This window comes from Apteryx mantelli, chromosome 9, assembly GCF_036417845.1.
Source record: "Apteryx mantelli isolate bAptMan1 chromosome 9, bAptMan1.hap1, whole genome shotgun sequence".
Classification (NCBI taxonomy): Eukaryota; Metazoa; Chordata; class Aves; order Apterygiformes; family Apterygidae; genus Apteryx; species Apteryx mantelli.
In genome coordinates this window covers 4,543,651-4,568,123 of record NC_089986.1, presented here as the reverse complement: position 1 = coordinate 4,568,123, position 24,473 = coordinate 4,543,651, and the positions used below count along the sequence as shown (strand labels likewise).

Below are 24,473 nucleotides of genomic sequence, written 5' to 3'. Positions count from 1 at the left end.
GGAGGTGAGATATTTGGGAAGTTGAGTAAATTTGTGAACAATTCAACAAATACAAGTGGCACTTCCCAGCCATCTCTGAATTGTTGCAACAGAACTTGTACAGACTTTTTTTTAACAGTATGGATTGAAGGTTTTCCTTCAGAAAATAAAGATTTAATTTTAAGGTTAGATTTATTATGAGGAAAATGCAAAACCCAATTACTTTTCATATTATGAGAAACAGGCCCCTGTAAAACCTCCTCCATACTAATCTTTTATATTTTTCTTATGCCTTTGACATTTATTGCTAGAATCTTATGAGATCTGCACATACTGATATTTAAATTAATAACTTATACTTAAGTCCTAAAAAAGTTGTAATCATCATGCGTTTGATTCCCTCTTACAACTATTTTAATAGCTCTGTTCCACATTTGGGAGCATTTAATGATTTCTTTGGTGGTTAAAGCGGGAAGGAGAGACAACAGATATGGAGATTCCACAAAGCTTCTGTTAACAACGATACGGAAAAAGAGCAGAATAAAAACGTTTAGCTGTGCAGTGCGGGCCAAACGAATTGCAACGGCGTTGCTGCTTTTCTCTTGCTTACAGAACCCGATGTGTGATACTGAACCAAAATATTATTTATTAACTAGCCATTCCTGGGCTGCAATAACCATAGCAACTCTATTTAGCTCAAAGTGTCTTTGCAATCCGCCTGTAATTATGGCTGTACCTGCCATTGGTAGATTAGCTAACAACCGATGCAACGAGCTGATAAGCGCACAGGATAAAGCATGGGTTTTGAAGTTGAGCCTTACAACCAGGAGCCGCGGATGAAGGACACCAAGGGGCTTTAAGGTATGTAATGTCGTTTGTTGCATCCAAATTTTACCTCGCCGCTGAGTATATGTCACACAGGAGAATTTGCAGTTCTAAATCCTGGTCTTCAGAGTCTCAGTACTTGGGGAGACTTTGAGAATCAAAGAACTGAAATTTTCTGTTATGGTTGTTTTGGGGCTTGCTTTGACAACAGAAACTTTGGTAATATTCTAGTTTTCCCAGAAATGAATGTTACTCTTTAGGGATCCCGGTGAACGTGTATTCAACGTTGATGGGAACCCCAGGGAGGAACAGCTGGAGCATCGTTTCCCCATTGCAAAGAGCAGTGTTTAAAGTGCATGCTTTTCAGTATAGCACTGCGGTTGCAGATTTTAAGCACAGTATTCCCTGGGGGAGTAACAATAGTCGTAATGTTAAAAAGGGGCTACAAATCTTGATATTAATGAGGAAATATGAATAGTATTATGTTATTTATCAAAGTTTCTTTATTAATCACCATACTGAGGAGTGCTTTTGCCTAAGTACTAGCTTTACTCCTCTGGGGTCTGTTGATTTTTTTATTATTATTGCTTTTACTCTGCAACCATTCATTCATTGACTCCTGTGGCCGTGGGATTTCGAAAAACAAAGCTTTTTCAAAGGTGTTTTTCCCTTTTTGGATTATCACCACAACATGTAAGAGTGTTTTGATATGCCAGCGTAACGTGTACAGATTCCCACTTTTTCTTATTTTAACTAAACAGCGGTAAGTTAGCTGTGTCTAAGGCTGTTTCACGAGGTTAAGTGTTCTTAACCGAATGAAAAACACAGTTATTGCTGCCGGTATATATTGATCTGGACGCCGGAGTTTACTTTTAATTAGTTTTACCGCCGGTGTGCAGTTAAACATTAACGGTGCCGTGCTGTTCGTCGCCCGAGAGCGAGCGGCCCAAGCGGCGGAGCGGGGCGCGCTCGCCGGGACGGCCCCGTTCCCGCTCCCACTCCCGCTCCCGCGTCCCCGCGGCTGCTCCGGCAGGAGCTCCGGGCACAGACGTCCCTACCAACGGGGTACCGAAAGCCCAGGCATGCGTGCCAAGGCGTTACCGGGAGCGCTAAAAGTGGCCGTGGGGCGTATTTCTTACGTCCGTGCCGACGGAGCGCGCCTCGCTCCGCGCTGCCTCGAAGACGAGCAGAACCGGAATGCAGCAGTTCAGCCACAAAAAGGGGAAAAAACATGAGTTTCACACGGCATTTTAAGGCACCGACTTACTCTGCCTTGTCTTAGCTGTGATTTAAGCCGCCGTCAGCGCGCTACTGCTGCTGTCAGCGTGGTTACTTCTGCCCTCGCTGAACTGCGGCGCTGAACTGCGCTCGCGCCGTTTGCTCCTGCTTTGCGAATGAGTGACTCGCCCTGTCACCCGCGCCGGGCCCTTCCCAAGCGTCACGAGCGCGACGTGCTCTCAGCGTCCGCTGCAGGGTCTTGTCAAATCTCTCCTTTTTTTTTTTTTTTTTAAATAAATCAACATCCTCCTTTATAAAACAGGAGTTAGGTTTTGTTTGTCCTGAAGAAGGAAAGAAAGCTTGCAAAAATCAAAAAAATGAGAGATTTGCTTCTTTTCAGTTTCAGTAAAATGTAAGAATCGCCATAATTAAACTTGGATGGGAAATTTTTTGTGTATGTCTAAAATAAGTTTGCAGGGAGCAAAATAAATGTCTCAGTGATTGCCCAGATGTTTAATAACGCAGTCATTTATGCTATGGGAATTATTCTGAATACGAGAATTATCATCCTTAAGGAGCTGTTTCATTTCAAAGCCCGGATTCGGGGGTATGGTTGAAAGCACAAATCGTTTGTCGGGTTTCCAAAAGCGCCGGCGGTGCCCGCCGCCTCTCTGTGCCTAGATGGGGAAGAGGAAGTTCAGCAGCCTGGAAGTCACGCTCATCGTCCTCTTCTGCCTGCTGGTCGTCGTGGCCTGCATCCTCATCGCCCTGTTAGCCACCGGGCAGCCGGGAGTCAAAACGACCCGTAAGTCCTGACGGCGCCCGCGCGCCAGCCCTCGGCTCCGGCGGCTCGCGGCGGCCCGATGAAATAGCGAGGACTCGCTCCTGCCGCTGCCGGGATCGGGCTTCGCAGCGACCTGGATGTTCAGGCGAAAAAGTGCATAAGCGTTTCTCTGCTGCCCTTTGCAAAACCAGGGGTTTTATCGCGGCTACCGGTGTCGCTATTCTATTTTTACCATTAACCAAGGATGAGCCGTAGTCACTCCTTCTTACAGATAACGTGAATGGTGTTATCTGGTATAAACATAAGAAATAAACAGAGTGATTCATAATTCAGGGTCATAAAAAACTTCTATCCCTTCCTCCCAAGCCTGCGCTTCTCTTCGTTTCAGTCTGTTTTCGAAACGTAGAGCTGGTATGATTTCAGTATTTTTGACTATAAGGCATGGCTGAAAGAAAGAGAAGGAAGGAGGGAAAGTATTCGGAAATAGCCATATTGCATGGAAAAAAACCCTGTAGATATAAAAACTGGCAACATTTCCTGCTAATGTATTGGTATATTAGAAACCATTTCTCTTATAGTGATGCTAATACAGAGCATCCTGCTTTACATCCCATTTTCTATGAGTAACCATTTGCATATGGAGATGGGAGCAAACAGCTCGCAGGTGAAAATGGCAGTAAAATCAAAAAAACCCCTGTTAATACCAAACAAGCACTTTGATATATTAGCAGAACTGCTCATGCGGGCTAAGATCTGCGTATTTGCTGCCTGTTCCAATCTCGGCACGAGTGCGAGTGTGGCTGAGCAAAAGGCGGATGTGCCTATATTGCTTAAAATGCGAACGGACGAGTGCCTGTATGTGTGTGTGTCTCAGCCTGCGATAGGATTTCTAAGCGTCATAGTTGTCATTCCAAAGATATGTTCCCAACTATGCGTAAAATAATTTTCCGTGTTGGGAGAAACAGCCCTCAGGTATGCTTTGGTCAGCTGAAGCTGCCAGGAGGTCGCCTTAAATTTGGTCCCACAAACCAGAAATATAATGGAGCATCTTGTTGGCCTTCGAGTGCTTTTATCTAATGCTCCAGTTCAAGCGCCGGTGGGTGAACAGTATTTCAGGAGAAGGGACACAGATAAGAGCAATAGCACAATACCATATAAGAAAGAGAAAGAGCTTCCAGTTTTCATTTGGCATATGTACTTTACAGGAAGTAATGTAATTTGAGTTAGAGGACTTATTTAAAACTGGGTTCTTGTATATCTTCAAAAATAAAATTAAAAGCGTCACCCATACGCTTAAAAACTGAAAAGTGAAGCTCTCCTATCGTTATCTGGAATAGTTATGTGCAGTTTTTTAAAGGTAAGAGAAATCACAGTAGCAATAGTTTAGGCTCATTTGAATTGGTATTAATGGTTACACAGTTTCAAGATTGTGAGAAACAGGCTGCAGAAATAGTTAATGACTTAAAAGATAATCAGGATATTCCTGTAATTTGGGAATACTGATGCTAACCCATGAATTTATTTCCCCAACAGAATTTACTCCACAGTGTCCAGCCATAGAGTCGTCAGAGAGGATTGACTGCATCCCGGATCAAGTAGCAACAAAGGTCTGGAAACAGAGAGGAAATTAGAAAATAGGCGTTATCCCATAAAAGCCTTGTATTTAATTACAAAAACTTAACCTGTCCTTACTAGATCAGTGTTTTCTTAACCTTTTTTTTGATCTGTGAATGCCTGAACACTTTGCAGTGAAGTATAGCCCCGTTATTACCCGTTTCAGCCCATTGACAGGAGGTTTGATTTTTCCAGCCACTGTAGCAGGTTGCTGTCAAAGGTTGAAGGCCACCGCCAGAATCCAGCCCATCAATCTTTCCTTGAGACCAGTGGGAACAACATTAGGCCCACATCAGGCAGTTTGAAAAAATCACTCCTTATTTTTAACAACTTTGCAGAAACAGTTCTTTTTTGTGGGATGGCATTAACGTTTATAATAAGGCATATTTTAGAATTAGCATGTCAGGATGCACTTTACCAAGCTGCACAAGATTTTTCGACTATGATAGACATTGTCACAGTTTCCTTTCAGAAGCAATTTCAGTCTCAGTCTCTTTCTTGCTCGGCTGACGTTTGGCTTCTGATGGAGCGCAGAATTTAGAAATGACCTTGCTTAAGAAGCTGTGAGTTACTTACTTTTTCCAGTGGAAAGAACTATCCTAATTTTTCAAAGCTCTCACATCAGTTCAGAACATTTGTATAGTGGTTGTTATTGAAACATTATTATCGTTATTATTTTTCATCTTTAAAAATACGTTCTCATTTTCTGATGGAAGCTGATGGGTGCCTAGCATCTTTCCTTGATTTCGGGGGGAAGTTCAGCAGGAAAAAACAGTCACTCTATCATGGTGCGTGGTGCTTACATCATCCACAGAGCTACAAAAATGATTAACCGGCTGTCTCGATCTCTGAGCGAATCCCCCGGCTAATTGCAGAACTGGTGGTTGTTAATGCTACAGTCGTGCTGCAGGTTGTGTTATGCTATGTAGTTTAATAAAAACCTGCAGGTGAAGATATTATTGGAGGCTGAACCTCTTCTCTTTCGTTGGAAGGAGCCGGCTCCTTCGCTGGTCCCTGAAACCTCCGAGCCTTGCCCAGCCGGAGCCCCCGGGACCAGCCCGGCTCCGTGCCGTGTGAAAGCTTGGTTTTGGGGGTCTCGCCTTCCCAGCTTTGCTCCTTTCCCCCCCCCCGCCATGCAATTTTGCTTGCACGTCTGAGAAAGTGGGAACCGACCTGTGCCGGGGATACGGGAGACCGCGGTTTAGAGCGTGGCCATGCATCACCTGTCTGGAGCGAAAACCGCTCTGGAGGAGGCAATGCTGCTCGTGCCTTCACCTTTTGCACCCCAGATTATTGGCCTGTGTGCGTCTACTGCTGCCCAGCGCCGGCTGGGAAAAACAGCGGCGGGGGCTATTCAAAAATGAGATATTTTGGCACTCTTTCATTCCGCAATGTGTTTTCAAACTCTTTTGGTGTGGATTGGACAGTGAGGGCTAAAAAATGATTCTTGAACCTGTTCTTTCCCTAGTGAACGCTGGGGAGCTGAATTCACGGGATTCCCGAGATCAATATTGCCTTTAATCAGTGCCCCGATGAGCTCTGCTAGGTGCATGCCTGACATAGCCCAGAATCCCACCCGTTTTGGCACTCATTCCCTTGCACATTTTCTCCTGCAAACATTTTGGTTGTCTGTCTTTAGGCTTGTTTTTAGTACTGCCAGAGGCAGAGCTGTAAAACACCAGATACCTACTCAGGAAAGAAGATAACTCTTCTGTAGTGGTTTCCATAACAGGCTTGCAGGATAAACAACAGTTGGGAAAATTATGATTTACCTAAGCTCTTATAGTAGGTAGGTTAGCATTTGTCTTGATTTTTTTATTCATCCAAGACATCCTAAAATAAGCCAAAAAATGAGCTTTTATAAGTAGGATTGCACAGGGTAGAAGTATGGAAAGAAAATAAATATTTATTAACCATTCACAGGATTGCCGAAGATAGAAACTCTGAGAGAAAGCAGATATTTATTAACTACTCCCTACAGTGGCAAACTACAGCGATCTTTGATTAGACAAGAGGAACATGCCAATAAGAAATGAGCCACCATGACTAGTGCTAGGGTTGTTCAGCATTGCTCTGATACCTCTGAAGCTTTTTTTTTTTCCTTTTTTTCAGCAATACTCTGCTTGCACAGGCTAGTCTGTTTGGTTTGCATAAAAGAAATAATGTGGTTAAGCCCATAGATGAGCTATTCTTTTAACTCTGGGCGCCAAGGTCAATGTTCAGAAGCTGTCTCACAGCGTACGCTGTCATAAACTGCTTCCTTGTATCCGACACTATCTCTAATCATGCCTTGACTTTCTCTCCCCGACTTTATTGGGTATTGGTATCTATTACGCTGTTGTTATAGCCCAGAGGCTGTGGCCAGCTTTCATCTTTACTTACGTTAAATGATAGCTTTTATAGTGGCCTCTCCAGTACTCTTTGGATGAACTCTGCTCCTTCCTTGGCATTCGGTGTGAAGGGTCTCGCACCCTACGCACGTACGTCCTTCTGCAGCAAGCTTAATGCTTCATGAAACTATGCTGCTGTGGCTCGCAAGTCTGCTAGAAACAGACCTAACTAGAAAAATATCACTGCATTGTAAAGTAACTGCTGAAAAATATTCATGGAGTGTTCACTAGAAGTAGCTGGAAAACAGAAAAGTGTGTCTATGAAACTGGAGGAAGGAGATACTTCAACTATCAGGCTTTGGGATATCATCTGTTCTTCAACCTGTTGTACTCTGCATGGGATATTTAAACAGTCATTGGTCTAGGAAGAGGTAATAAGAGTGTGGGAGTAACCGTGGTGCTTTGTAGTTAGGATATTCCCCGATATATGAAGGAAAGGGAACAAAGATCTGAGTTCTGCAAGATTTAGTCGTTAAAACAAAAAAAGAACTTCGGACAGAGGGGATAGGTGCTTCTTAAGCTATCTGAGATAGCTTATATCTCAGATATTAACTTATATCTTAAGTTATAAGCTATAGTAGGTCTCTTCTAGTGGAAGCTGGAAAGGTGGGGAGTGAACACAGGTGTTTCACAGCCCTATTAAGTGTACCGATTTGTGGATGATTGGGGGGAAAATGAGTCACCGGTATCTCTCCTCCAACCACGCTGCTTGTCCTGGCTCTGCTCGGAGGCTGCGGAAAGCGTGTGCACCACACCGGCCGCACTGTGCCCCACAGCCCAGGAGTGAGTGCCACCAAGGCTAAGGCCAGTGGCAGCAGAGAGCCTGGGCCAGCTCCAGCTGTAACGTGCTGCGGTATATTTAAAAATAAACATGGCACAAACGCCAAAAATATGTGACCACAGACAGACAAAGGCAAAGGCAGCTTCAAGAGCTTCTGTGAGCTGGTGGGTGCAGGCAGAGGTCCTGGAGATGTGCAGGGTGGATGAGGTCCTGGAGATGTTCAGGTTGGACTTGGGCACCTGAGGTCATTCATGGACAGAGATAGCCCTTTGCTCCCGGTGAAGCCTCTTACATCGCTGCTGCTCGTTGACCCCAGTCATGAGTTATTTCTGTAATGAGAGACAACGTGAGGACGCTTAGAGTGATATATTACCCAAATCTTTCCCTCGAATATAAAACCCACGCGAAGAATGCGTGAACAAGTTAATTTCTAACTGCAAAGCGAAGGCGCTCTGGTTTACCGGCCTGCTGAGATGTGGTATAAAGGTTAGTCCCACTACGCTGAGATATTTATTTTAAACAATAGGGTTAATTGCTTGGGGGGGGTTGGAAAAAAAAAAAAAAGTTGATTTATCTCAGGTTGAGGCTGTACAGAAGTTCTCTCAGCCTTTATGATATTGAAATATCAGATTAAAATGCATATTATACCAGCTGATCAATGTAGGTGTTCCTAGGGCAGTGCAGGAAGTCATTGTTTCGTTTTTTATACACACATTATTATTTTATTACTATTGAACTATTTAAACTATGTTAAACTACTCTTCAAGCGTAACTGCCATAGTTTTTATCCACTCTGTGCTGTGTGACTTTTGGTCAGACTATACTGTATCTGTCATAGCTCAAATGATTCGATGATAGTTTTTTTTAAAAGGTGAATTTTGCCTGCAGATCTTGTGGCTTTGAGAAAGAACGAATGTCCAAAATCCTTATTTTTTCCAGCACCAATAAGCAAGTTTCTACTCTAAATCCAGAAAATAACTTTCTATTCATTCTGTGCCAACGAATTCACCTGATATTGATAGATTTTTCACAGAAGGAGTCAGTCTGGCTGTAAATATTATACGGGCTTCTGGTGTCTGGGGTAAAATACAGTTCTTGTGCCTTCTGATTGCTGTTGTGGTAGAGGGGATTTATTTGTGTAAACTCCGCTCGTTTGTGCCGCTCCTGCCGCAGAACCTGTGCAACCTGCGCGGCTGCTGCTGGAGCCCCCAGAGCGACACCAGCGTGCCCTGGTGCTACTTCTCCGCGAGCCACGGCTACCGAGTGGAGGGATCCGTGCGAGCAACGCAGGCGGGTGAGCTGCCGGGGCGGCTCCGAGGCTTCGCGCGCCCCCGCGTCCCGTTCAGCACGCTAACGTTGCCCCGCGCATTTTTTCCCGAAGGGTTCCAGGCTACGCTGACGAGGCTGTCGTCGCCTTCGCTCTTCGGAAACGATATCAACACCGTCCTCCTCACCAGAGAGTATCAGACACAAAACCGCTTCCGGTTCAAGGTTAATTTTTTTCATATATTTGTTTTTAAGGTTCAGGCTATGTGCAATATTTTGGGCTGGCTGTTGTCGTGGAGAAACACGGCATAGTGCGGTTATGATTTTGACCAGGAGAACCTTTCATCCAGCCACGCAAACCCAAATTAAGCAAAGGTGTTGACAACCATTTTTAAAGCTTTTTAGAAAGGTCTGGACTCAAAACACACGGTCAGCCTCCGGACCTTGCTGTCTTGCTTCCTGATCCGTTCATGGCACAGGGCACATCCCTTGGGATGCTGGCACAGCTTCCCGGGCCGCAGCACCGAGGGGTAAAGCTGAGCCGAAACCCTCCTTTTTTTGTCCTTGCTGCTATTGCAATGCATGGGCCTAATGAGGAAAATGAAAAATGACAATTTTTTTAAATGAAAAAATTTTCCAGTACCTTTGAAAAGATGAACTTTTTTATTCTTTACCTTTTCTTCCTCATCACAGGAAAACATTCTGGGGCCAAATGTATTTATTTACTTTTTATTTACGACCTGGCCATATCTCACAGTCATTTTGTCAGAAAGCTTTAGCACTTCCAAAGCTTTCTGTTCTTTATGGAAAATTCAGCAGTCTGTGAATATGCAATATCCCTGGATTCTGGGGGCGAGCTGGACTTTTTCTGCAGGAAAACTTCCTCTTTTTGTGTGTTCCTACTGAGCAAGGAAAAGGCAGGGTCAAGGATAAATAGGGAAATAGCTGAAACTGGGCAATGAAAGTGGGAAGAGAGAACTAATGAAGGCAGAAGTGGAAGACCAGGACAGGGATGGAAAGACGTGGTGGACTGGGACCAGGGCTGGAAGGGGGTTTGCTGAAAGTAGGACCACCAAGTGGGACATCTGGAAGGCAGGCTGGGTTAGTCTGTGCTCAGCCAGCATCTAGGTGTGGGGAAAGATTAAAACCGAGGAGCTCAAGGGCTGGGAAACCGCTGGGAATACGGTTGTGCAAATTCTGGATAATGCAGAACTCCATGGGAAAAATCCTCTCAGATCAAGTAATAAAGGGAATATCCTAATATATATAAAAACAAAGGGGCTGCATAGATTTACACAGTCTTAATTCTGCCATTTATTGACTTCAACCCTTTACTGCTTTAGTGCTGTTTTGACAACGACTGTTTTTGCTAAGTCAGAAATGTCTGTTCATGCTGGAAGACATAAGAATTAGACATTAATTTCCAAAAGCCTAATACTTCTGTTGTTTTAACGTGTGCAGATCACTGATCCTAACGCACAAAGATTTGAAGTCCCCCATGAGCACGTGGGACCCTTCAGCGGTTCCGCGGCCTCCGGCTTAAAGTATAAAGTTGACGTTAAGCACAATCCCTTTGGCATCACGGTGACCAGAATAAGCAATGGAAAAGTCCTGTGAGTAACTTGGGTGCTTTTGGCGAATAACACTGACGTGATTTGTTTTCCCTGAAAGTCCGTGTTGAACATAAACGACACAAGCCCAAGACGGCACGCGCGTGGGGCATGTAATCTGCCTCTTTTCTTCTTCTGAGTGAGGAACGTTTTGAAAGGACTCCGTTGAGGGCCCTCAGAATAACTCCTGTGATGTGGAGAGCTCTGTGTAAGCGGTTTTAGGTCTGGCCGTGCTGGCTCTTTGTCCTCTTTCCTCTTAATACCAGGGAAAATCTTCACAGCTACTTTCTTTGACCGATTCAGGGAATCCTTATATATTGAATGCTTTCATGCCCTTCCTTTCCTTAAAATAGATGAATAGAGCAAGCCTACCTCGCAGCTCACTGCCCAGCTTTCAGACCCATTTAAAGGGGGAAGTGTCCGAAGTAACGTGCTCGTTCAATCAGTCGAAGAATGATTCCCCGTCAGACCGCTAGCATGAGTGGGAGCGCTGTCAACTCTTCAAGTTTAATTAATGAACAGTTACTTTTGCATGGTTATTAGTATTGTTTACTTACTTAAAATCCTCTGTAGTGATTGATTTGCAATTATAGAGTGCACTATGGATGGGCTTGGTATTCAGTAGTCTGTGACCGATTAAATCGGTGTATGGAGGGGAGAATAAGCAATCTAGTTCAATAGGACCAGTTTGATGCAGGGCTCTGGAAGACTGCTTATATTGTCTTTAGACATTTATTTAATTTAATAAAAGCATTTGCATTTTCTGTCTTTAAAGGAAAAAAAAATTTACAGTTATGCTTGACTGTGACTTTGTGAGTATCTAAAAGTAAGCCAATGTTAAAATGGGATAAAAGTAGCCCCTTGGGTGCAAATCCTTGATAAATTTGTTTACACAGGATAAGTGCCCTTCCCCAACAACTAAACATCCAAAGAAAAGGGAAGCCCCTTGGATAAGGAAGAGTGAGAATCAATATTTTATTGCAATTCATTACAAAAGTCTTAATTATCCAAATAGTTATATAGCCTACTAACTTCCATCATCATCTGCTACACTATAACCCCTCCCCAAAAGTTAGCACTCCGATAGACCAATCACCATCATCATTTGCAAGACAACATCAAAAATTGTCATAATTTCATAGAAAATATAGATCTTTTTTCCACCAAAAAAAAGTCTCAGTACAATTTGTGAGCAGCTGGGCAAGACAGTCCTTGGAATCATTAAAACTGGGCAAAAGTACATCAGGTGAGGATTTGACCCACGAAACCTCTTTAAAGTATCAGTATTTTTTACTTGAATTTTTTAAAAAAAGAAAAGAGGTAATATGAGTGGATGATAATTGTTGAAAGCCCAGACTCCCCTGTTATTGTAACTTGTTTGTACAACGTTTGTAATTGCTAATGTACTATGTATTTACTTAGTTTAAGGACCTCTTATTCTAGTAATAATAATATATTATAGTGAGAAATACAGCCATATCATATATAATACAGTTAAAGTGCATTAATCCATCCAGAGTGATAAATTCTCATTAAAATTAATGTAGGTGTGTTTGTGTAAAGTTACGAGAAAGTTATATTACTCTCCTTTATATGACTAACATGTTATGTCTTCTGGATTGTTAAATTTGTCACAAATATTACACAAAAGGCAGATTGTAAAAAGAAGTTTAATTAAAAATGCATAAAGTGAGTAGACAAAAGCATATCACTTTGAAATGGTGCATGACATTGAAACACAGCTAGGTAGCAGTTTGCCATCTCAAAGTCAGTCATTTTCTCTGCTTTTGGTGAAAGACTGTGTTTCTGTAGATCCCCTTAAGCTCTTAGCTTTATAAGGCTGAAGATAACCTTCAAACCAGAGGATCAGCTTCATTCCAATTGCTTTGAGCTTTAAATCTGGTTTAACTCGTAATTACGTTCTATTTACGATTGTTTCATTTAAAAAATGATTATTGAGGGAAAATAAAACTACTTCTGGGTAGGAGTCAATTTTAATGCATTTCTCAATGGGCAATGCTAAAAATCTTAGAGGAAAACAGGAAAACCGACACTGATAAGTTCAAAATTAATGAAATTAAATGTTTGGATTGATTGGAACTCTTTCTTTCTTTTTTTTTTCTCTTTCTCTCTTTCTCTAGTTTGTCATTTCATAAAGAAGAAAAGTAAATATTTCAAACTTGTTTCTATTTGGGGAGTTAAAAAAAAAAAGAAAAGAAAGAAAAGGAAAGCTCCAGGAGACAGAGTGGAGATCAGTATTCAGTATTTCGAATTGATTCCTATCAATTCGATAGGAATTGCCCATGTTTCGGCTGCGTTGGGGGCACCCTGGCTAGGCAGCCAGACCCGCGCCCAGGTCCCCCGGGTCGGGCAGGGAGCGAAGGTGCCCGGACGGGCGCCGAAGCCGCTCGGTGGCGCGGGAGACTCGGCCCTCGGCAGCGGGGCTAAACGAGGAAGAGCCAAGTAAGGAGGGCGCCCGCTCCCGCGCCGCTTTGGCTCCGCGCAAATGTCCCCGCCGGGTCTCCGGTCCTGCCCGTAGGAACAAGGAAGGAAATTAGTTTTTTTCTTAAGTATATAAAGCTCTCCTAATCCTCGGCCGGAAGATTAGGAGTTTGTCAGTAATGAAAGGGATTGGCGAAAGGTGCAAAATTAAATTAGAAAAGATGATACTTTATTAATGAAATTGGCTTTTACTGTGTGTTTTGCTAAGAGATGTAAAGGAGAAATACTGATCTCCAGCTTCTTCTCCAGCCCAGTTTGGGCAAGCATATATAAAAAAAGGCTCCATATCTATCTTCAACACCACCAGCTTCCTGTTCCTAAGGTTAAAAACCTTAGCAGCTGCTTTATGCAAAGTTTACTATGGGGAATGTGGTAGCCATCAGCTGGGATTGAACCATGCTAAGGATTAAATTATTGCCCTAATCCATCCTCAGGGAGGCTCTTGCCTCCCGCTCTGGTTTGCTCTCTGCAGTGCAGAGAGAAGGGCCAGCACGTGGTCATGGTTTTCCCTGGCAGGCACAAGCCGCCATTGAGCTGAAAAATCTGGTAAAAAGTGGATTATTTCTGTGTTTCTTTCCACCCACGGAAATTTTCCATCTGCCTGGCTATTGTGCCGGGAGTTGTGGGGACACAGCCCCTAAAATAGCTTGGCCGCTTGGCTGAGATGTTTCTGGCCACCTTCTGCCCAGCCCCGGCTCTATCGAGACCCCCCCCCCTCTGCTCTAACAAAAAGGAGTAATTATTGCTAAAATACTTTTTTTTTACTTATTTTTTTCTTGATCAGGTTCGATACCACCATTGGGCCGCTGCAGTACGCCGACCAGTACTTGCAGCTGTCCATCAAACTGCCCAGCAGCAACATCTACGGCGTGGGAGAGCACGTGCACAAGCAGTACCGGCACGACGTCAACTGGAAAACCTGGCCCATATTCAGCAGGGACGTTGGCACCTCCGGGGTAAGGGCTCCTGTCATCACGCCTCGTTCCTTGCACATCAGTTCGGGAATCCAGACCTATTATGCAGCAGACGCGTTAATAATATCCATTGAGTTTCTCCCCGAAGACTCGTCAGGCACCGCATGTTACTGCTAAAAGCTGGATGTTAGTGATGAAAGTTCCCTGAGGAATAGCTTTTTATAAATATTTTGATTTTTTTTTTATTTTGTGTGTGTGTGTTTGTGTGACGTCTTGAAAATCGCTTGATAAACATTAATATATGAGAGTCTTCAGTTCCCACCGATACGCAAAATAAATAACAATACGTCCAAATGCATCGCTGTGTGCAAAACCCAGTACGTGCGTTTTCAGATAATGGCTCTGTAGCTTGGCAAATAATGGCACAATTCCATTTAACAGCTGTTTCCGTACAAGATAAAATATGTCTGTCAGCAGTTATTTGTTTCAAGCCTTTATGGCTGTCTTCTTCCAAAATGATTACTGGGGCACCCACTTGCCAATGATTACAAGAGAAGAATCTTATATGCGCGCGGAGCCTTCTTTAGGCTTTGATCCAGGCTGCTTTAACGCCGGCGCGCAGCGATGCACCGTATCGCTCCGTCCGTGCCCCGCTCCGGGGACTTGTTAGCAGAGATGCCGAGCGCAGGCGGTTTCAAACCGCTTGTGCCGAAGGTGAGGCGCTGATTGAAACGACGACGCTCATTTTCTGCTTGTTGCTTTTTCTGATTCTGCATTCCCCCACGCAACCTTTTTGGGTACGTTGGGGGTGTAAGCAATCAAATCTCATTGCTATGTTTATTAATATCTTTTCCTTTGGCTAGAAGCTTTCAAACACGGGAAATTTTCGCTAGAGCTTGTAAGCGCTCAATTGAACTCATGTTACGAAAAAAAAAAAGCATCGAAAGCCCTATGTGTCTGATGGCATGTAATCAACTTTAAGGACATTATGGAGAAAGAAACCAATGTACACTATGAATGAAGGAATGTTTGCTAATAATATTTTTGGTTTCATTTTTATTGGAGTTAAACTAAACTAATTTATTTATAACTAGCTCGTGAACCTCTGATGAACACAATTTGTCCCTATTACCTCAGTTTAGTAAAGCAACAATCCGTACGCTTTATTTCAAGAGAGCGCTTAAGCGTTTCGCTGAAGTAGAAGCTATACTAGCAGGATCCCTCTATATAATTAATTAATAATTGGAAATTAGCACCCCTTTTCTGGAGGCTTCCAGAAAAGAAACTTGCTTGCCACATGGAAATTTGATAGGAGAAACTAATAACAATAACTAACTAATACCCCCTCCAGTCTGACTGCTAGAGATGGCAACGCAGGGTGTGTTTTGGCCCAGTGAAAGGTTGTGAAGCTCAGTTTTGTTTTCAGAACCGAAATCTAAATTAGCTCACATTTGTCTCACTATAAACAAGCTCTATTGTAGAAATCATCGCATTGATTTTCCATCTCTACTAAATTTTCAGCTTATAAACCTCCTCTTTTTAATAATTAGCGTGGGGAGGTTTGAAGATAGCTCTTATCTGAGTGGTTCCATTGAATGTAGACTAATTAAGTTAAACTAACAGTGAACAAAATTAAGTTAGGCTAATTTCAAATAGCTGAGGTTATGTTCTTCATTAATTTGTTCTAAGTTTTGTTTTTCAGGGAAAACAAACCACTATGACAACAGCTGTTATCATTTATAAGGTTTTTGTTGCTAATAATACGAGGAAAAAGCAATAGAAATGAGACAAAAAAAGAAACCAGACACTCTCTTATTTACATAGATTAGATGTAAAAATGATTGCCTTGTAGGAATAATAGTAACATAGATCAGATGTAAAATCTTGTACCACCTTTTAGGGCATATTGTTCACCCGATGTGCATATATATTACCCAGAAATAGCATTGCAATATATGCAGACTTGCTCTAAATTGCAATGTATCTGTTTGCTTATGTTATCTATATAATTCCAGAAACCTTTTGTTTAATGGAAAACATTCACATAAAGGAGAAAAATGCCGGGAAGTAAAAAACAAAGCTGTAGGAAAGTGTCAGTGTTTTTATTTTTGTTGATTGTTGTATTTTGAGAAGCTTCAAGTGGATATCTTTTGAAATATCCCAGAATACAGACATTTATTAGATTTTAATCACCTTTTTCTTTTTTTTTAAGAACATGCATAACTTATATGGAGTTCAAACTTTCTTCCTGTGCTTGGAAGACAGCACTGGAGCCTCTCTTGGTGTTTTCTTAATGAACAGCAATGCCATGGGTAAGAAAGCTTTCTCTGTCGCTTCAAGTATTGCAATTAAATTTCTTTTAAAATGATCGGTGGGATGGTGATCAAAACTGAGCTGATGTAGATGTCCTTTATTAAGGACATTCAAAAATTTAGTGAGAAAAGACTCTGCCTTTGGGTTTCTAGTGATTCTCTTCTCTTTGTGGGACCTATGCAAATGTGGACATTTAAGAGTCAGCTGAATACACGTCCCCTCCATTGCAAGTGCAAGTCACGGTTTTGGGCCCCTTGGGCATTTCGGTGTTGTATTTTTCCCTAAGCAAGTTTTCTGATGTTCAACTTCAGCATGACAGAGTTACTGTAGATTTAGCGGCTGTTCTTGTCCGGCAGAGTTTGTGGTGCAGCCTGCCCCGGCGGTGACCTACAGAACCATCGGGGGAATCCTTGATTTCTACGTCTTCTTGGGGGACACGCCGGAGCAAGTGGTGCAGGAGTACTTGAAGGTACGGCTACCTAGGGAAATGGCACGCAGGATTTTTAAAAGTGCTTAGGGTTTTTTTTATTTCTTTCCCTTCTTTATACGACAATGCGGCTTCACCATGCGATTTGTTAACGGATGGTATGACGCAGTCGTATAACTCTTGGTGTGTCCCCAAGGTGACTGCTGCCATCAGGGATCGCTAGCAGGAGTCAAGGTGGGGTGTGGATGTGGTCAGCCGGGCTTGCACTTGCCTGCTGGAGCTAACCCTTGCAGTAAGGGCAAGTTCTTGTTCGTACGGCAATACCGTAGGGCGGGTGCAGGTTATAGAGTGCTTATGATACGTCGTAATTTATGGGAGAAAGCCAGCACAGCTATTCCCCCTATGCACTTCTTGCAGCTGGATGACGTTTTAGTGATATCTGAAAGCATGTGTAAGGTTTCGGAGGGTATTGCGCTTCAGGGGCAGGGCGAATGAATGGGTGCAAAGTGGGAACATAAAGCGAAGGGGCGGTTGTAAGGACAGGACGGGAACTTTACGGGTGGCGGCGGGCCGAGCTTCGCCGTCCCCCGACACCCGCGTTTCTCGCGGCTCTCGCCCCGCAGCTGGTGGGGCTGCCGCTGTTCCCCGCCTACTGGAGCCTGGGCTTCCAGCTCAGCCGCTGGAACTACGGCTCGCTGGACCAGGTCAAAGCCGTCATCGAGAGGAACCGGGCCATCGGCCTGCCCTACGTAAGTGGGGCCGGGGGCCGGGGGCCAGGGGCTGGGGCAGAGCCCGCGGGGGCGCGTCGCTGCGCGGGGGCTGCCGAGACATCTCGAGAGCTTTGCTCCTCCTCGCCGGGCGCCTTTCGCGTCCGTCCGAGTCAGTGGACTTCTAATGAAGTGTGCGCGGACAGCCGCGGTTAAAAGTTTTTGCGACTTTTAATGGCAGACCAGTTGCCAGACTGAGGGAGACGCTTAACCGCAGTAGTTTCTATTTGCCCGTTTTAGCGCAACGATTTTTCAGTAATCCTTTCCAATTGTAGCCGTTTGTTTCCTGATCTGTTACCTAATCCGCTAGATTTTCTTTGTCATCGTTCTGAGGACAAGGGGATTGTGGAACTGTCGATTACTTCTTAATTTGCAGTTAAATCTTAAAACTGGATTTCAAGTTAAATTAGCCCAATGGCGTCAAATGAGAAAAAACAAACAAACTAATTTTAAGCCGGACTTTAAGAAGAAAGGTTTGGTTTTAAGGGGCTAGCTCTAGAAGCTGGGCAACTCGGTATAACTGTGACAAGTGCTGCCCATCATTTATATATGGTGCTAGCGGCACACTGTCTGCCAGGATGAAGTAGAGTCGCAACCATAAATTCCCTCCAGGATGAATGGGAATTATCAGAAGAAAAGTGTATTGGGGTGGTTAACGTAGAGAACCTTTAACTATCATCTCTGACGTTGAGACTGAATTGCCTTTTCCTTCAGGAGGTTCAGTACACCGACATTGACTATATGGAGGAAAAGAAAGATTTTACTTACGACAAAGTGAAATTTAAAGATCTCCCCAGTTTCGCGGCTTATATGCATGACTATGGACAAAAATATATTATCATCTTGGTAAGCACTTTACTATTTCTTTTTCCATTTTAAATACTGCCATTACAATTATTTATTATTATACTTTGCGTATTTTAATGTGATTATTTATTGCCTAACACTGTAGCGCTGGATAGTAATTGGTGGAGCGTATCACGGCTTCTTTCCACTCTTTGTTTTCCCTTCTTTTAGGATCCTGCCATTAGCACATCTAATCTAGTGGACGGTAGCACGTACGGAAGCTATGCCAGGGGAGAGAGCAAAAAGGTTTGGGTTAACGAATCAGACGGAGTAACACCGTTAATCGGAGAGGTAAGCACGCTTTTGTGACGACGAAACGCGGGCGCTTGGCACTGCCGTGGTTTAATTTGGGGCAAGGGGTTGGTTGTAAACTTCATTCGCTAAGCTCCTCCTTTTAGTAAAATTCTTCCAGTGAGAACTAGGCTTATAAGGGCTCACTTAGTGTATGGTATGTTTCCACTTTTCTTGACTTTTTTCTTAGAAATTTTTTACATTCAGTAAAAAGGAAAACTACGATATTTTGAAGGCTCAAGGTCCAGTTTGTTAGCCAGCTCCTATTTATTTCCAGTAGTGACTGATGAGCCAACTTCCACCTTATGCTTTGGAAAATTTCTCTATAATAGTTTATGAATTAAGCTGAGTATTGTAACTTGTATAACTTAAAAATAATTTTGACTTAAAAGCAACTGAAAACTCCAGAGTTAATGAAGTTGTATTCTTCCTGCCTTCTTTTTGAGCACACGTTATTGTCACTCTTGCAGTTTATCACCCGAAAGTCTTCTCCAGATCGTTTTGCTAGCACTGCCCTGAACACTTAACTTGAATTTCCGAGCTCCAAACGCTTATCCGAGAGTGTAATTCAAATACGCCCGAAAGAAACTTGAGTATTTTTTTTCCTCTTGCAGACTTATTAATGTCAATATACTCTATTAGAAACGCACACAGACATTTCTCAGCAGAGATTAGGGGGTTTTGAAGTGATGTTGTTGAAAACATTATGAGACTATCTGCGTCCACTCGTAAACCCAGCTGGTTTTGGCTCTCGTAGAAAAGGTGAGGCTACAAAGGAGTGTAGGCACCTAAGGAGGGAAAGCTGCACGCTTTCTGAATTTTTTAAGTTAGGATTTTACCTGCTTCTAAATGCCTTGCAAATCTGCCATATGTACACACGCGCACACACACACACACACACACACACACACACACACACACACAGCATTTTTTTTTCCCCCCGTAAAACACTCCCTTTGATGTTAACGTGGGTTTTGTGGAAAAGTAAAGGTAGATACGCTTCCTAGTAGGGAAGGAAGAGCCCTTCACCCTCGCAGCTGCCGCAAGAAAGACGCTACTCCGCCACGGCGCCTTCCTCCGGACGCTCGCGTTTTAGGAGGCTTCTCACGATAATAAGCACAAAACACATTTTCTTGTTCCTCTGTTATCATCCACGCCAGTTACTGTGAATGCTAGAGAAAGCAGAGGGATGCCCATTTCCCCTGGGCTGTCACCTGGCGTAAATCTCTGCACAGCAAAGCAGGGGGAGGCCGTGAGAGGGGAGAGACTGACCCGTGTTCCAGTGCGTGAAAGTCCTCTGCAACTCGCAAGGAAGTTTTCCTTGGCTGCGCTTGGCGAAGGCAATTTCCCACCGGTTTCGCAGAGTCTTATGAAGTCAGGCCTAGGCTTCATTTCAATTGTGTTTTGGAAAAAATAAGTAGAAGCTAAAGGAACGGTAGTAACATGTAAATATTAACGACACCAACATAATTAGCAGTTTAATCAATTATTTTCCTTCGAATATTGCAGGTGTGGCCAGGAGTAACCGTGTTCCCGGACTTCACCAATCCCGACTGCACCAGCTGGTGGGTGGAGGAATGCAGGTTATTTCACGATACAGTGCCGTACGATGGGATCTGGATTGTAAGTAATGCAGAACTGCCGTTTTTAAAAAAAATAGGCATGGCTCGATGTTGCATTGAGTTCGAAAGGGGATGCTCACTGCTACTAACCTGGATATCAGTGTAGGACTTGTGTGTCTTTCGCTGTTGAATTTGCAATCAAAATTTGGATGTGAATTTTAAATCTGAATTTGAATTTGAAACCTGCATGCATGCTGAGTAAATGCATCTTGAACAGATCCTAAATACGGGTTATAATGCACAAAATCGATACAGCTGTTCTCCAGGTAGCTCACAGAGTTTCCGGTTAGTAAATCTGCAATTGCTGCTCCAGATGAGGATTTGGAAAAATCAGGCTCTCTTAAACAGGTTCTCCCGCCAAAGGATTAATAGGGAATGTGGCACAGTTATTTTTAGGCTTAGTTCATGGAAATCAGGTAAGATTATGGAGCATTTTGACTCACTCAGATTAGTCTCACAAAAATATGCTGTAGTAAAGCTTTTAAAGGTGGGGGCCTGAAGGAAATCTGTATTTAAACTTCTTAATCCCTGTTTAAGCACCTGAGCAGGGATTTAATTTCTTTTTCAAAGATACAGAGCACCTAAAACTCATTTTGACTCAGAAAGATTTATAGATACTCAACTGTTCTGAGAAAAAGCTCAGATGATTATATTGAGGCATCTAAATGTGGATCCAGAAACCAAACATCAGCGCCCACCCTGGAAATGCCTGCCTACATTGACATTTATTAAAGGTCCTAACGTATGTTTCTATAGCATTCTGCCTTTGCACCGAACTCATATCAGAGGCACTGGTGAATCCTAGCTTTGAAGGACCGTACAATTTTTAAGTACAATATCTTAATTTTTTTCCTTATGCTGTGGCTGAAAGTATGGAATGTCCTTAGACTCGCAAAATCCAGATGTGTACATTCTCCTTAGGTAGAAAAGAGATTTTTAGACTATTTTTATTCTTGTCTGCTACATAATAGTTTCTGATCCCCTAAGAAACCGGTTGTTTCATCACAACGAGCTCCAGATTTACATGTGCAATTTTAAATTCGGGGAATGGTGTTAATCTCACAAAGCAAAGCACAGGTATATGCTTCAAATAGCCCAGAATATTGCTGCATTTCAGCAAATTCTGTCTGATTTATGCTGATACAATTTTGAGCCTTGGGGCAGGATTCTGTGTAACCATATTGCATAGTTTGGCCTTATTGCTCTTAACCCCTGCAGTGAAATACCAGGGTAAAATGTCATTTTTTGTTTAATAAAAGTTGAAGCCAGAGAGCTCAGGAGAAAAAAAAAAAAAGGAACACTGGAATTTTATTTACCACTTATTTGCTAGTAGGAGCAAAAGTGCTCACTGACTTTCATACTTCCAGGATGCAAATACAACCTTGCACAGGAAGGTTGCAAACATATTTTAAGTTTATCACCTACTTCAGTTAGTTTATTCAGATTTTTCTTTTTCTTTTTGACCCTTAACCATCACGGTACTTTGTGTCTGATGAGGGAATTGCAGCGTGTAGCTGGCAGTTGCTAGGGTGCATCAGGGAATCCGCTGTTACCGTGATAAAGCGGACGAGAAGAGGTGCTTTTATTTGCAAGTTTCTGTTCTGCGAACAGGCGCGTTGGTGTCCTGTAGACCAATTATTTCTATCATCTGCAGCGTCACGAATGAATCCCAGCATCTCTCAGCGTTAGGGTACTTTAAAAAAGGCTGAAGATCATCTTCCTTCCTTTTTTCCTCCCCCCTGTTTTCCCTCTTCCTTCTACTTAAAAATGAATACCTTTTGGGAAAGAAAATAGGAATTTTGCCCCTCGGCTGGGGGCAAAACCCTGCACCCTGGTGGGGATGGAGCAGCTCAGCCGCGGCCTCATATCGCTTGGCCTCATTGGGTGCTGTAGCAATTCTAATTAATCATTCCTTAAGGATCCGAGGAATAAAACATAAGGTTCTGTTGGGAAAATGTACTTGAGGAAACTTTATTATATACTGTTTCTTGTGTTTTTCAGGATATGAATGAAGTATCCAACTTTGTTCAGGGCTCAAGAAAGGGCTGTGAGCAGAACGACTTGAACTACCCTCCCTTCACGCCCAGTAAGTCCATCTCTAACCACGAAGCAAAATAGGAAAAAAGTTTGTGAACTGCTGTGCAGTCAGCTACAAGGATACGAAGTGATTTTAGTATAGCTCTTATGGATGGGGTCTGATCATTCCTATTGACGGAAAATACAAGTATGCCTTGACCCTGGTCAAAGGCGCGGGTTGTATAACTCATGAGAAAAAATGGCTTGTTCTTTCCCTTTCAGATTGTTACTGAATGTTATCATTGCCTTAATTATGTCTAATAATGTATTGATCTTCTTTCACCATCAATAGCTTCAGAGATGTATGCAGAGATAAAATGGAATTCAGATTTTTTATTAAGTAATAGCTTTAAGTAACCATTGCCAATAAATTGTCAGATCAAATGATTCAGAAATCTAGGGTGGTGCTATACGTTCACCCTCCTTGCATGGGTGAGCGGTTGTTTGTGTGAGAAATCCAGCTGGCATGAAGTTGAATTCAGTCACATTAGGGTCAAATTTGGATGTAAGAATGTAATTTCCTCTGACCTCAGACATACAGCTATGATTCGAATTAAAGAAGTTCCCATCTGTCCTAGACTGCAGCTATAGTGTCTCCAGTTCCGTATTTAAGATAAAAAATTAGAAAAGGATTACCTATTGGTTGACTGAAAGGTACAACTTTAAATAATGAAAAATAATAAAATAAAAAATAAAAATAATAAAAAGCATTTGGGAGCTCTCTCGGCGTTCACGTGCCCACCAAGGAGCTCCACGGAGGGAAGAGTCCTTCAGTGGTGACCTTGCAGCCTTGGTCTCCCACTTTACAGCAAAGCAAATAGCCAAGGCAGAGAAATTAGGGTCTGCTTGCGCCGCGTCTTCGCTTCCAGGCAGATGCCCAGACTCGTGACGAAGCCGGCAGCGAGCTAAGATTTACTCAGAGTGGTGCCAGAAAGCGCTGGCATCGAAGGCAGCCTGTGGTTACCATTTAATTGCACCTAGACAAAGATATATCATGTGAGCTAATCACTTTATGCTCTGAACAAATTGCAGCACATTAGACGTCAGTGTGCTAAATTCCACTCTGCTAGAAAAGCTGCATTTCTGGACGCGGTAGCGGGAATGGGGAATTCTTCTGCTATTTATGTGCTGATTGTCATGAGGTAGAGAAAGCTCCAAAGCAGAAAACTTCTCAGTTAGAGTAAAGACAAAAAAACTCAGCAACCAGCAGCAGCGTTATGTGAACGGTATTTTGTCCTTGTTCTAGTCATACTGGGCTTCATGCAAATACTGGAGATCAAAAAGGGCCTGAATTTCATGAACGTGCCTTAAGCAAAAGATTGCAAATATTTGGAATCAAGATGTACTTGAAAACTGATATCTGTCTCCGTTTATTGAAGGTATTCTTGATAGGCTCATGTTCTCCAAGACGCTCTGTATGGATGCAGTGCACAAGTGGGGGAGACAGTATGACGTCCACAGCCTTTTCGGCTATTCCATGATCCTCTCAACCCAAAAGTAAGTAGTGCTCCCCAATATCCTTACAAAAAAATGCACAGCAGAGGGTACAGGTGCATTTTCAAAAACAGCAAGAGACTTCACTTGTAAAGGACCCTGATTCCTGGACGACAGGAATTATCACGCCCCTGAAAAAATCCAATCTCTCCGCAATTCCAAAATTCACTGAAGCTGGGCATCCAAAATAACCAAACAAGGCAGAAAACTCTAGTCATACAGGAATGCCTGCGACCCTATTACAAGCAAAGTTCAAAGCAGTACCAAGCTTTATTATTTAAATTTCAGCTAGTAAGGATAGTAAGTTTTTCATTAGAAAATTAATACAAAAAATATGTCTAAAAGTGTGGTGAACTGCCAGCTATGTTTTAATAATTTTGAACTAGTCGAACTACTTGAAAACCTGTGTAAATCAATTTTACTGCAAATTGAAGAACAAATAAAGCAATGAATCAGAGCTCTGCTAGCACAGCGCTAGGGACCACTATCATAACATTTAAAATGTCTTCATCTCATTTTGCGTCTCAGGTTTCGGCTAAGTTACACATCTCCCCCATTGCATGTCCTGTTTTCTGCATTGATGGAGAAGGAATAACTCACTTCTTTAGGAATAACTCTTTCCCTAGGCTGATTTTTTTCTTTGTTTTTTTTCATTTTTTTTAAAGGCATATCGTTATGCATTCTTATAGTTCAGACTGGCACAAGAGGTTAGGTGGAATGAACATAAATCTCTATTAATTCATTTAAGCCAATG

General features: G+C 42.8%; 1 protein-coding gene across 1 annotated transcript in view; it reads left to right on the top strand.

The window, feature by feature from the left end:
- Positions 1–2,703: 2,703 nt before the first annotated feature.
- SI (sucrase-isomaltase) overlaps positions 2,704–24,473 on the top strand; it is a 56,107-nt gene continuing 34,337 nt past the window's right edge. Inside the window, exons 1-14 of the mRNA XM_067302170.1 lie at positions 2,704–2,827; positions 4,340–4,413; positions 8,765–8,885; positions 8,973–9,082; positions 10,319–10,470; positions 13,754–13,925; positions 16,096–16,195; positions 16,553–16,665; positions 17,247–17,372; positions 18,105–18,236; positions 18,408–18,527; positions 20,037–20,150; positions 22,151–22,235; positions 23,605–23,722. Of these exons, the coding sequence (XP_067158271.1) occupies positions 2,704–2,827; positions 4,340–4,413; positions 8,765–8,885; positions 8,973–9,082; positions 10,319–10,470; positions 13,754–13,925; positions 16,096–16,195; positions 16,553–16,665; positions 17,247–17,372; positions 18,105–18,236; positions 18,408–18,527; positions 20,037–20,150; positions 22,151–22,235; positions 23,605–23,722 (1,661 nt within the window). The remainder of the gene's footprint in view (positions 2,828–4,339; positions 4,414–8,764; positions 8,886–8,972; positions 9,083–10,318; positions 10,471–13,753; positions 13,926–16,095; positions 16,196–16,552; positions 16,666–17,246; positions 17,373–18,104; positions 18,237–18,407; positions 18,528–20,036; positions 20,151–22,150; positions 22,236–23,604; positions 23,723–24,473) is intronic.